This window comes from Sceloporus undulatus, chromosome 11 (assembly GCF_019175285.1).
Source record: "Sceloporus undulatus isolate JIND9_A2432 ecotype Alabama chromosome 11, SceUnd_v1.1, whole genome shotgun sequence".
Lineage (NCBI taxonomy): Eukaryota > Metazoa > Chordata > Lepidosauria > Squamata > Phrynosomatidae > Sceloporus > Sceloporus undulatus.
Window position 1 is genome coordinate 2,754,472 of NC_056532.1, and position 13,795 is coordinate 2,768,266.

General features: G+C 46.6%; 1 protein-coding gene across 2 annotated transcripts; it reads right to left on the reverse strand.

The window, feature by feature from the left end:
- Positions 1-1,945: 1,945 nt before the first annotated feature.
- On the reverse strand, positions 1,946-8,597 carry PRKRIP1 (PRKR interacting protein 1). 2 transcript variants are annotated; one of them, XM_042442854.1, is made up of 6 exons: positions 8,432-8,597; positions 6,491-6,569; positions 5,194-5,294; positions 4,879-4,964; positions 4,147-4,214; positions 1,946-2,639 (listed from the first exon to the last, which is right to left on the reverse strand). In XM_042442854.1, exons 1-6 carry the CDS (start codon positions 8,546-8,548, stop codon positions 2,521-2,523), a joined length of 570 nt encoding a protein of 189 aa, XP_042298788.1. In that variant the 5' UTR covers positions 8,549-8,597; the 3' UTR covers positions 1,946-2,520. The 2 variants fall into 2 exon arrangements, with proteins under 2 accessions (XP_042298788.1, XP_042298787.1); XM_042442853.1 differs by having other exon boundaries at positions 1,946-2,642; positions 8,432-8,595.
- Between the last annotated feature and the right edge of the window lie 5,198 nt (positions 8,598-13,795).

Consider the following 13,795-nt stretch of genomic DNA (forward strand, 5'->3'; position numbering starts at 1 on the left):
TATTATTTTATTATTATTAAACATACCCAGTTCCTCATAAGGCATGGTTTCCAGCCCCTTCACCATTTCAGTCGCCCTCCTCTGGACACGCTCCAGCTCCTCAACATCCTTTTTTAATTGTGGGGCCCAGAGCTGGACACAGTATTATTCCAGGTGAGTCCTGACCAAACCTAATAGCGAGGCACTATTCCCTCGATCTGTTCTAGACACTATACTTCTATTGATGCAGCCTAGAATCACATCGCACTGTTGACTCATGTTCAACTTGTGGTCTACTAGGACTCCTAGATCCCTTTCACAGGTCATCTTGTTAAGCCAGGTGTCCCACATCCTGTATCTATGCATTTCATTTTGCCACCCTCAGTACCTTACGTTTCTTCCTGTTGAAGTTCATTTTGTTAGCTTTGGCCCAGGTTTCTAATCTATTTCCAGACTTGCAAACTCAGAGCAGCTATGGCTTTCCTTGACTGAGTCCATCCACCTGTAATGGAGTCTCTCTCTTTTCCTACTTATTGCCCTCCATCTTACCAAGAATCATTTTTCCCCCAATGTCTCATGATGGGACTGAAGCACAATAGTCTCAGTCAGGTCAATTTGGCTTCTAGGAAAGAGTTTAGACATGATTTAGAAATGGACCCATTTATTGGGCTTTTTGGCAGCCCATGCCATCCAGAGAAATCTCTTCTTGGCCCCATTGTTCCCTATGATTTTACAGTCTTGTCAAACAAGAGCACCAACCATTGCAGCAAAAGCTCCAGCCCAACCTTCAATAAGGGCACTACCAAAAGATACCAAGACCCAGATCTCTGGAAGTGGCAGCATATGATCATTTCTAAATCCTAAATCTGTCTCCCTGTCTGCTCTCAGATCCCATAAACATCTTATTCAACCCTTCAATAAGCCAAAATCAGTCGCTTGCTAGCCTCACCCCGTTACATCTTACTGCCCTTATGTAGTGCCTTGTGAAATTGGCTCAAATGCCACCAAAATAACGAAATATCCTTTATTTCTACCTCTCCTTCTGTTTCTTCTTTGTGTCTGTTATTAAACTATAACACCACTCCTTTAACACAGGGACCTGTCAAACCTCCTCTTTGTAGACTATCATGCACACAGACGATGCTATTTAAAAACCAGCACTGTTGTTCTTGCGTGACAAACCGCACCTTATAAATGGGAAAGCAAGCCAAGATCCCATATTTGGGTTATGCAGTGAAATTAAGAGCCTCATAAGGCTTGGTTTCCAGACCTTTGGAGAGCCAGTGTGGTGTAGTGGTTTGAGGGTTCGACTAGGACTCTAGAGACCAGAGTTCGAATTCCCATTCAGCCATGGAAACCCACTGGCTTACTTTGGGCTTACTTTACTCTCTCAGCCTCAGAGGAAAGCAAAGGCACACAATTTCTGGACAAATCTTGCCAAGAAACCCATGCCTTAGGGTCGCCATGAGTCAGAAATAACTCGAGGGCACACAACAAGTAAACAACTAGTTCTCCAGAATCCTGGCCTGGGAATCCATACAAATGCAGCCAGACACTGTGTTTCAAAAATAGAGGACCTTCTCTATTACTACAGAGATCCTGGAAAGGCTGGGTGATTTTTGAACAACTCCCAGAATCCCAAAGCTAGCATAAGCATCTGGATAGGGGATACTGGCCGTTGTAGCACAAAAAATAACATTGTCAAGCTCTGTCGGACCACAAGTAGATCTGATAAGAAACTAGTTCTTCTAGTATCTCGTGCCCTGGGAAGCTGAGAAGTGCGGCGTGAAGACAGAGGTCTTGCATGACTGCCTCCTTGAATCCTGTTGGCATTCAGCAGTAAAGTGCCTCTAAACAGAGAAGTACCATTTATCTAAACTAGCAGCTGGCGAACAAAAGTAATGGAGAAGAAGCATAATATTAGACAACATGGTATGTATGATTCACAGCCAAGCAAAAACACCTGTCATGTATCCTCTTTTTTAATCAGCACTCTTGTAAAATGGAGGTTGGCAGCACATTTCTGAAGTGGAGAGAGCTCTTCATACAGTGATGGTAAAACACAGCTTGCAGCGGAAATGCAAGAGAAGCCTAACAGAGACTCCCAAATAGGCTTGCTCCTCTCCTGTAAGGATGTCCAGACTGTTTTCTGCCTAAAAGTGAAGTTCACACTCTTCCAGAGAAACCTATTTGCATACTTGGGCCTCTCGGGAGCAGTATAAGGAAGACGCAGATGGATAAAGCATTAACTTTCAGAGAGGCCCTGTTTGGAAGCAGTGTGAGAAGAACTGGAGGGTCACCGGGGAACAAAACTGTCCTCTTTCCCCAGAAACCCTTGAAGCAGACTGCACAGCAGTTGTATGCAAGCAAGCTTTGGAAGCAAGGCTCTCAGTTTGACTTGGCTCCGGTGTCAGCACCCACAGTGGGATTCTCACAGCCACTCCTCTATCGCGACGGAGTCCAAACCAGCGCAAGGAAGCCTCTTGCTCAGAAGCCAGGCTCCTCAACAGCAGCTGGAGGTGATGCACAGTGCCGTCCCCATCATCTCTTCGTCACAAAACTGGGCTCTTCAGCATCATCCTTCTCCTCTTCCTCCTCCTCGGACACCTCCTCATCCTCTTCTTCACTGGTCTGCTGCTTTGGAGAAGGGTTAGAATCTGCTGCTGCAAAAGAAAAGCACATAGAAGATATTGTGATGGAGATTAAAATAATAATAAATAAAAGTTTTATTTATATACCGCGCCTTCCTTGAATCAGGGCGGTTTACATACATTATACATTATACATACAATAGGTTAAAAACAAGTCAGAGCATTGTATAATAAAAATAAAAACAACAAGCCCCATTAGCCCATCCTCATGGCCACGGAAGAGGAGGGAGGCCCTTAGGATTTTTATGGGGGGAACGCTTGCTGGAATAAAAAGGTCTTCAGATCCTTTTTAAATTGGGCCAGGGAGGTAGTCGAGCGGAGCTCGGCGGGCAGCGTGTTCCAAAGGGCCGGGGCGGCGATGGAAAAGGTCCGCCTTGTGACGGAAGAGAGCCTAGCGCCCGGCACCTTCAGTAATAGCTGCCCGGATGTTCTGAGGGTGCGGGACGGAATATACGGGGAGAGGCGGTCCTTCAGGTATCCTGGGATTAAATGAATGGACATCCATGAACCAGGAACTGGAATCTCCACAGAGGCCCAAGTATGTACTAGCAGGAGAAAAGGGAAAGGTCTTGCTTTGTGGCCTGCTTGTGAAATGCCAGAGGCTTCTATCCATCTAATCTAGTTTCTTCCACAAGCAGGGAGTGACCCTCTGTGGCAGCAATAGACCTCTCTAAGATTGTGGTCAATGGCTGCAATCCAACATCCCCTCAGCACAACATAAATGTCCGCAAGCAGAGACACACTACACCGGCACTACCATGCAGAAAAGCAATGCTAAACATCAGGTACTCTTGGGCAGTATGCGGTGCACGAAGCACAACTACAATGCACAACTGCAGCACACAGCCCCGGCACGCAACGTTGCAGTATGCGCAACTCTACTTCTGCCACTGTCAGGAGAATGCATCTCTTTCATTGGGGCAAATATTTCACCCCACATACACAGTGCAGCTGACACATTGTGCGCATGTCACTAACAGGATGCCAGCCTCTGTGTGCGGCAGTGGTCTTGAGAGAGGCCTCTTCATTTTGAGAGGCAAGCTGACTTGTGGCCACTGTGGGCTTTGAGGTCTATAACCAGAGTGGTCCCTCTAGATGTGGATGGACTCCAGTTCTCATCAGTCAGTGGTGAGGGACTGTGGGAGCTGGAGTCCAACCGCAGTAGATGAGCCATACATTTTTCATCACCAGTCTACAGCTCTTTTCCCCTGCAGACTCAAATTTGGAAGCAGGCGTCTTGCCTGCAACCTCAGCCTCTCAGTGTTTGGAGATCCCTTCATGTGTGAATCTTTGCTATTTGACTGCAATCGCAGTAGAGACTCGCTCCCTACACAGGTGGCCGCTACTTTGCCATGGCTTGTCCTTGCCCAGAGTATTTCAGATCCTCCATAGAGGTTTCCCACTATCTCTTTCCCTTCCTCTTCTTTTTTCCCTTCTTGTTCCCTCTAAGACACTCCTAAGGGGCTCTGTGGAAGATAGACTAGAGTCTGGAAAAGTGACTGTCTGGACACTTTACCTGCATTCTCACTCTTCTGCTCAAGTTTGCTCTTCTTTGCCAGCAATTTCTTCTCTTTCAATTTCTGGCTGCAAGGAAAGCACGAGAGGGATTAAAAAAAACACCAAATGAATCATCTTTGTCTTCTGAAAATTCAGACACTGAAGGGGCAGAAGGCAAGGGACCAAAGTCACACAGTTGTCCAAATATTGTGCCTAATCACTCTGAAACCTGATCTATTTTCTCTGTAAGAAAAGCAGACCTGAAAAAGGTCTTGGTCAGAACCAGAGGCTGCCGAGTTCCGCGCTTGACCTTAAACTTCAAGCATCCCATCAACAGTTCTTGCCTCCATTTTCTCTCCGGGGTAGGTAAGGACAGGAGACATTTCCAATAGGCCAGAGGAGGAATATTTGTAGGGCAGATTAGGACCCCAGGCCACACATTCTCCTACGGCCCAGTCTCTTAAAATAAAATGTCACCGGGAAGGAAAGTTCTTTCTATCTGTCTCTGTAACCAAAAGCATTCTCCAGCAAGAGCCCACATTAGATGGTAACCTGTGCTTATCTCTTAACATAGCAGGGGACTTGAACCAAACCCTTCTTTATGTCAGCTACAGTACTTTCTACTTCCCTTTTAACTGCCAACCTACTCATCCCATTACTTGAACAAACTGAAGGGAGGGAAACCAAAGAGCTGAGCATGCAAACAGGAATTTCTTCCCTGGAGAAGGCCACCCAAATCCACTGGCCGTACCGCTTTTTCCGTCGCTTGGCCGTCTGTTCTTCTGCAACCATCTTGTTCTTTTCCAGCTTCTTCTGGTACTCCTCATCCAGCTTTTGCTGCAAACAAGCACAAGAAAAGATTTTCATCACGATCCCCTGCAGCTGCCCAAGTTATTCAACCCCAGGAACATGGGTATCCTGAATACTCCCTGGGCACCTACAGCAACCCAAACCAGGCTGGCTGAACAAAGAAGACCCAAGGGACCAGCAGATCAAAAGCCAGCGGGAAAAGCTTCATATGCAAACGAACTGGGAGATGAAAGGGTTAGTGGAGAAATCTCCTGACCTTCTCAGCCATGGCGTCCATAAAATCTTGCCTCTGATACTCCCTTCGCCGAAGGTGTCGGTAGACATGGAATTCTCCGCTGCCGGCTCCAGCGCTGGATCCTGCCAGGGAGGGCAACAGATAACACAGACTTAACAGACTTCTTTGTGCAATTTTGGGGTGATATCTGTACCAAAACTGCACCAAACACACTCCAGCCACTTCAGAAGATACACCTGCTTCACCCTCCTAACACCTTTCAAAAGTCACATCCCCGTAATGCATGTTTTTTGAACCATGTCTCAGCCAAAATGGCAGCTGGGTATCACTTCTGGTCACAATTTTGGCCAGGATACCAAAAAGACCTGTCTGTTGGAGAGGAACGAGTTGCCCATTAGAGGGCTGTGATGGAGAAAACCAAGACCTCACTCCCACATAGCTATCCACTATGTCTGCAGGGTTCAGATGTTAGCATAGGGCCAGCATTGCCTATTGTTTTGATTCAGATGTGTGGGTAGGTTCAGAACAGCATGCCTCTCCACAAAGTGATCTTGCTATTTTAGTGTTACCTCTGTTAAAAATAACAGTGTTCCAAACACACACAATCTCTTCCTTAACTATGCTAGAGGCAAAGATACCTTCAGACACATAGCATCTGTAGTGGCAACAAAATGCAATTAGCGTTTCAGCCGGAGTACAGGGGCCCAGCTCATACTGTACATTTTACTAAAGAGAGCATTCTGCATTTGGGAACCAAACAACGCAATTGCTGAGCGAAAATGAAAGGGAATCCCTGAATAGCAATGTTACTTGAGAGAAGTGATATACCCTTCCATACACACAGACCCCTTCATTTCATCAGGAGCGAGGACAGCATGGCAGTTGTGTCCTAAGGTAAAGACTGTAAGCCTGGGATGTTATATTCCTTCTTTGCCGGTGTGCTTCCTCGCCATCTCTCTGTGCCAATGCGGCTATTAGTTGAAGCTTGAATCATTCGCTTTCCTGAATCTCTGTATTTATACCCATAAACATGACATTTATCTCCCAACGCGGGGATTCAGAAGCACAAAAGTGAGTCAGAGGACTAATCGCCCAACAACCGGTGAAACGTAGATGTGGTTTGTTTACGGCGAACAGCAGAGTGCAAAATGGTTCGCGAAGAGACTTCCACATCATCTTGGAAGCAAGTTTCAAGCCGCCTCTGCTGCCCTTACTCAACCTCCTCTGCTCCCCACAAATACAAGAGGAACCCAGCCAATTCCCCTTCCCTGCTACAAGGACCTTCTCGGAAAGAACAGGAGGCAAAATAGCAACTCACCCATAACATCTCTGACAAATTCTGGAGGTGGACGGGGTGACCACTCGTTGAGCTTTTCGGGAATCGGAACCGTCTTATCCTGCGGCGAGAAAAGAGCAACATCCGGATGCTTCCCTCCACGAACAATTGCTTTCACTACAGACAACATTTCCCCCCCGCAGCGCTTGAAATCTAGATCTGAACAACAGCAGGGAGCCTCAACGAAACACAAGGGATATCTTTCCTCCCCATAAACCTGCAAACAGGAACCGGGAGCCTCCTCTGGGAGGTTTCGGGTGAGACAATATATTCCTAAGACCATCGGGAATAGTATGTGTTTTCCGATGGTGTTAGGTGACCCCGGTGAAACCAAAGGAGTCACAACCCACAGGTTGGGAACCGCTGCTCTAAATGTAGTTGCTACTACTTGCTCTACTAACTGAGGCTTCATTAGGATCTTCTTGGATATACACAGAGGGAGGCAGCTTCATGTCGAGGAATCCCCTCAGAGCGGGTGCCAAGAGGATCTAAAGGGTCGGTCACATATGGGCACAGTATTTGGGACAACGTTGGGCAAAGCTTGACCCTCAGTTGCCGCTGGACTACATACACTCCGGTGGCTAGGAGTGATGGCAGCTGCTCCACTTTTGCTCCCACTTATGCTAGAAGGAAACGGGATGTGAATGAGTCCCAATTTATTGGTCCCTGAAAGAGAAGGGGAAAAAGTTTGTATTCAAAAGTCTGTGCCAAGGCGATGTTAGCAGTGTTGCTGACCTCCCTTACGGTGGTAACCTATAACATGACCATGAGTAGTTTCACGATCCTCTCTGTCTCTCCTAGCTGCTTCTTCAGAGGTCAGGTATCTGGCATGAAACCCCTCTGATCCCTCCTTACCAGGAGGGCAATCTCAACCGTCGCCAGACAGTCCTGCCACCGTTTTAAGTGACCGGTTCCCTCTCAGAGGCGTTTAGGAACATCTCATTGGTCTGCCATTTCAAGCTTCCAGGGAGCGTTCAGCCTTCATCTGTTCAAGGAAGCGTTTGTTGGTCTCTTTGGCCGTCCAGAGGATCCTCAACACTCTTCTCCGGCACCACATCCCAAATGGATTAGTCTTTTCAATCTGATTTCTCACCTGTCTAGCTCTCACATCCATCCGTACATGAATACAGTGGCTGGGACGTTTCTGGCTTTTGCGCTCGGTTGCGTATCTTTACTCTTTAGGATCCTGTCTAGTTCAGGAAAAGAGACTCTGCCTCAACATTAGGGAAAGCTTCCTGATGTTCAAGAGTAGAAGTTGCAGCCTCAGAGAGTGTGGACTCTCCTTCCTTGGAGGTCTTTAAACAGAGGCTGGATGGTCATCTGTCGGGATGCTTTGATGGAGAGTTCCTGCATGGCTGAATGGCCCTTGAAGTCTCTTCCAACTCTAGGATTTTGGGAGTCTAGGTATTGCTGCATGGCAGGATGGGCTTGGACCGGGCAGCCTGGGACTTAGTAAAACCAATGACAGTACTGTACTTGCCTATAGAGAAACCATAAGCGACCATAAGGAAAGACTGGGAATGACTTGTTCATAGGGAACCATTGGGGAATACTTGCCCATAGGGAATCATTGGGAATGACTTTCCCATAAGGCAACATAGGCAAGATCTCCAACGTTTGTTTCCCTGTGCATCCCTCTGGGCAAGCATTCCCCATCTTTCCCTATTTTCCAATGGCTACCTATGGGCATTGATTCTCCTTTCCTTTAGAGCAGTGCCCTTTAAGGGACTTTGGACTCCATCTCCCAGAAGCCCAGCCTATTGGCCAAGGTGGCTGAGGCTTCTGGGAGTTGTAGTCCAAAATCCGTCCAAGGGCCCAGTGTGGATTCTGGGTGCTGTGGTGCTTGGCTGGAGGGGAGGGGATGTGACGCATAGGCCCCTCCCTCGGCCACGCCCCTCCCTCCTTAAGCCACACCCCTCTCACCGGGTTCCTCATGAGCCTCTCCAGCTTGAGGCGCTGCTCCTCGGCGGCGCTGCGGGGGATGACCAAGGGCTGGGGCTCCTTCCGGGGCCGAGAGGGACGCGTCGTCCCCGCCGCCATCCCGGCCTTCCCTGCGCCAAAGGCCGCGGCCCCGACCGATGACGTCACCGAGGGCGACGGCCGCGCGGCAGCACACGCCCACTCCCGCCTCGGCCACGCCCCTTCGGGGATTCCTCTGTGAATAGGTAGGCTGCAGTTCCTGCTTTGGCTCCGCCCCCTTTCCACCCTCCTCATTCATGCATATATTCATGAGGGCTCATGAATATGAATATGGAAACCCCGCCCCTTTTTCTTCTGAGGGATAAATCTCTCTAGTCTATATAAATACATATATATTCTCATAGGAGCATATGAATATTAAAACACCACCCACTCCCTTTTCTTCCTGAGGGAGGCATAGAGTCACAACAGCTCATGAATATTAATATTAAAGCCCCGCCCACTCTCCATTTTCTTCCTGAGGGAGGCATATATATATATATATATATATTCATAACAGCTCATGAATATTAATATTAAGACCCCGCCCACTCCCCCTTTTCCTTCATAAGGACTCATGAATATGAATATTAAGACCCCGTCCACTCCCCCTTTTTCTCCTGTGGGAGAAATATCTACATCTATCTATCTATCTATCTATCTATCTCTGTATATATTTGTAAGGACTCATGAATATTAACAGTAAAGTGCCACCCACTCCTCTTTTCCCTTCCTGAAGGAAGCATATATCCCTAAGGGCTCATGAATATTAATATTAAATCCTTGACCACTCCCCTTTTCCTCTAGAGGGATCTCTCTCTCTGTCTATATCTATCTATCTATCTATTGATAAGAGTTAATGACTCTGAATATTAATGCATTAGATTTGTTTCTTACATTGCCGTTGAATTCTTCTTCCGAAACGTTACTCAGGTCATATTTTGGTACAGTGGTGGTTTTCGTTTTCCATTTTGGTTTATCAAACGGGACGGGAGGCTCTCCATTTCTAAAGAGAAGATAGTGAAGTCAATTCAAAAATTCACGCAATTACGCGATTCCTTATCACACCTTAAATTTGGTGTAATGGCCTCCCAGAACGCAACCCAGATTCTGCGCACAGTGAGCCATCACATTGGTGGGTTCTTAATTGTGAATTGGCACCCTTGCGCATGCTCAGTGCAACTCCAGATGACTGGAGCACAGTGCATTTAGGTGAGTAAGAGAGAGGAACCAAGGAACCCCACAATTTACAAAAGAGGTTGGAAGAGGTTGGAATAGTTGAAAGAACATGCTAAAATGAGCATATATTCACTCTTGTAACGTTAAAACATGAATATAATGGTTATCCAATAGCTCCAGGTCCATGCCTCTTCATTAGCAGGCCCCTCCAGCAATGCTGAAGGACAAGCGGAAGCAAAATTGAAACGGAATTGCAGTGTGGCTTCATTGGAACCAGGACCAAAAGAGACATGCACCTCACACCAAACAACAGCGCACTGAGTGCGAAGTTGCCTAGGAATAGGGCTTGTGACTTCAATAGTTCACCAAAATTACTTAACTGTGGATTGACGCGTGATTGTGTTTGGAATGCGTTCAGACTGCCAGCGATTTTGTGTGGTAACCTTTCGCGTAATAACGTGAATACGCATGATTGCGTTCAGGACAACACTGGATTATACTTCCAATTTCAGTCGTGTGATATCCTCCTGAGTCAAAGTGACCCATTCCTATCCATTTTAACTCACTCCTACTATTGCTATACAGTGGTACCCCGGGATACGAATGCGCCGCCTTACGAAATTTCTGGGTTACGAAAAAAATCCATTGAAAAAAACTGTTCCGGGTTACGAAGGTTATTTCGGGTTACGAAAAATTTTTTGGTGCTTTTCGGCGCTATTTCACACGAAATCACGGCTTTCGCTATTAGCGCCTATGGCTTTTTCAGCTTACGAAGATTTTCGGGTTACGAACGCGGCGGCGGAACGAATTAAATTCGTAACCCGGGGTACCACTGTATTCATCCCTTCCATTTCCTTCTTTGCTATGTCTAGCTTTCTCTGGCTCATGCTTCTCACGTTCCATGTTCCAGTCACATGGGTAGTGTTGCTTCTAACTATGCTTGTTTCATCTGACATGTTTTCTGTCTGGCCTCCCAGTCTCTAGTTGTTAGTTTTTGAGCTGTCCCACGTAAAGGGTGTTCTTGGTGAAACGGTCTCACAAGGAGGGACCCCCTTGTTTTGCCTCCTTTTGCGCAGTGGCGACAAGTGTCATCTATGGTGACACTACCATTTTCTCTGTGAGAACTGACTTCAGTGTTGCCCGCCACCTCTGGCCAGTAGAAATTGCAGAGGTGCAAGCAGGATTCAGGAAAGGAAAGGGCGCTAGGGACCATATTGCAAACGTTTGATAGCACCAGGGAATTCAAAAAGAACGTCCCCAATTCCGTCCTGCTCCTGCCCTTGTATTCTTCCTCTTTGGATCAAACAAATAACAAATTTGGTCTCCCCTTCTTTTTAAAGATTGCTATAATGTACAGAGCCAGTGTGGTGTTGTGGTTTGAGCGTCCGACTAAGACACTGGGAGACCAGTGTTTGAATCCCAGCTCAACAGTGAAAACCTACTTGGTGACTGTGGGCAAGATGCACCCCCTCAGCCTCTGAGGATAGCAATGGCAAACCTCCTCTGAACAAACCTGGCCAAGAAAACCCCAGGATAGGTTTGCCTTAGGGTTGCCATAAGTCCAAAATGACTTGAAGGCATACAACGCACATAATGCTTGCACATGATATTGTCTTTTCAGGCCAAAAACAGCCAGTTCTTCCAACTGTTCTCCTGGTACTTGGTTTCCACATCGCTCATGATCTTGGTTCCCGGGCCCTGGACATCCGCTGCCCTTCTTAAGACGTAGCCTGACCGACACAGAAATCCTAGCAGAGTTTCCAGACCCAGAAGGCAAAAACCTTTTTAAAATCTTGCATGACCGTACCAAACTAGCCATGCAGCAATGTGCCGCCGTCGTTCTGCCTCTTTGAGCTTGCCATGTTTCTGCGATGGGCACTGTTCCTTCACTAATAACTACAATTATAAACAGGGCTGGCTGGGGATATTGTTTTTACGGCTTCCAAACCCCTGGGGCAATGCCAACGCTGCGTTCCGAATTATACAAATTAAATCCATTTGCCTTAGTCGGGCTTTGTTCATTTTGCTTTTGTGATTTAGGGTTTCGTAACCCAGACCCGCCTGGTCTTTTTGGGTAAACAGTTGGGAAAGGGAATTCCCTGCTCCTGCAAAAAGGGACGCAAAATGTTTCAGGGAACTATAATTGCCTCCACGCTCTGCAATATAAATCCAGAGTTTGGAATCGCATTCGCTTGAACAATCCTATTTTGTCCATCAGAGGGCACCAGCAGACCTATAAAATGGCAATTAGTCTGATCAGTCACTAGAATTAGTGTTTTAAAATATGCCCCATATGGGTAAGGGCTGCCCCTTAATTTGAAATGAGTGATGCTGAACTGTCCCATTCTGGATGTAGGGAAACTTCCTTTGCAAAGGCGGTAAAGGATCGTGAAATGATAGAGTTGGAAGAGACCCCAAGAAGGGCCATCCAGTCCAACCCCATTCTGCCATGCAGGAACTCTCAATCAAAGCATCCCCATTGACAGATGGCCATCCAGCCTCTGTTTAAAGAAGGAGACTCCACTACACTCCGAGGAAGGAGTGTGTTCCACTGTCAAACAGCCCTTACTGTCAGGAGGTTCCTCCAAATGTTGAGGTGGAATCTCTTTTCCTGGTTCTTGCCTCCATTGTTCTGGGTCCTGTACTCCGGAGCAGCAGAAAACAAGCTTGCTCCAACCTCAGTTGGAACATCCCTTCAAATACTTAAACAAGGCTATTATATCACCTCTTAACCATCTCTTCTCCAGGCTAAACATCCCCAGCTCCCTAAATCTCTCCTCATAGGCCATGGTTTCCAGACCCTTCACCATTTTAGTCGCCTTCCTTTGGACATGCTCCAGTTTCTCCACATCCTTTTTGAATTGTGGTGCCCAGAACTGGACACAGTATTCCAGGTGAGGCCTGACCAAAGCTGAATATAGTAGTACTATTTCTCCTCTTGATCTACTCTTACTATTCATCAGTTATTTTGGAGCTTTCCTGATACCCTTAATGCGAAATCACAACACCTCTGACATAATAAGCTTCCAAGGGTCACTCTCTGAGGATGTTTCCCCACATGAGCTTGCTTTAGTTTTGTTGTAAGGGAAATAGAGAGCCTACTGGGGCCAGAAAATGCAGCTGCGTTACCCAATGCCTCCCCATTGCAGTTGCCTCTTCACATCCAATAACCAAAGACTTGTATATCTTCCAGATGTTTTCATCACACATGATAATCAACATACAAGCAGAGTCACGTTGGTTGGTATCCTAATAGCATCTTCCATATGTATGGAACATGTATGTATGGAACATGAGTCCATATGTATGTTGAATGCCGACGTCTGAAGGGAAGTAGTGGAGTCTCCTTCTTTGGAGGTCTTTAAGCAGAGGCTGGATGGCCATTTGTTGGGGATGCTTTGATGGAGAGTTCCTGCATGGCAGAATGGGGTTGGATTGGATGGCCCTTTTTGGGGTCTCTTCCAACTCTAGGATTCTACATCCCTTCAAATACTTTGCAAAGGAAGTTTTCTTACATCCAGAATGGGACAGTTCAGCATCATTCTATTGTATTTCCTCCCCCTGCTTTCCTCCCTTTAATGCTGCGAGTGTAATACAGCATTTTCCTATGTGAAAATAGATACACAGTCCTTTCTTGCTGGTCCTTTTATACAGTACTTTTCTTTTCAGGCCTTTTAGATCATTTAAACAGGAGGCACCCCAGCATGCCAAAAGCTCTGAAAAGACACTCCGTCTCAACCTGAGGTTTAAATCGTTTCCATATCCGACTCATGGAATGGTCCTTTCCCCCAAACTCTGCCCCATTGCCCTGGATTTGGAGTGACTTCGATCCTTCATTAATATTGCTGGGGAGAAAAAGATCAGTTATTTCCAGTACACTGGTTTGTTTAGAATTTTATTCCCCACCAAAAAAAGAAAAAAGGAAGCCATGATGCCACTATTCCCCCCCCCCCAGTTTTTACAAGTTTTGTAAAGAAAACGTCTTCCACGGCACACTTCACGTTCTTTTTTTAAAACCCTATTTACAAATTAACATTTCGCTCCGTTGCTCCTTTCGGTCTGCTTTCTCCGGCCTTGGTTCTTATTGGCACAGGAGTCAAAAGGAATGGAGTAACGTCTATTCCTCTACTCATTTCACAGGAGAATGGA

Bases quoted from the DNA above. Each gene is read 5' to 3' on its own strand.
- PRKRIP1 (XM_042442853.1), bottom strand. From the start codon at position 8,548: ATGGCGGCGGGGACGACGCGTCCCTCTCGGCCCCGGAAGGAGCCCCAG. The intron at 5,295-6,490 runs GTGAGTTGCTAT...CCTCCCTGGCAG, and splicing joins ATTTGTCAGAGATGTTATGG to GATCCAGCGCTGGAGCCGGC. The intron at 2,643-4,146 runs GTAAAGTGTCCA...TTTCTTTTGCAG, and splicing joins GCAGAAGAGTGAGAATGCAG to CAGCAGATTCTAACCCTTCT.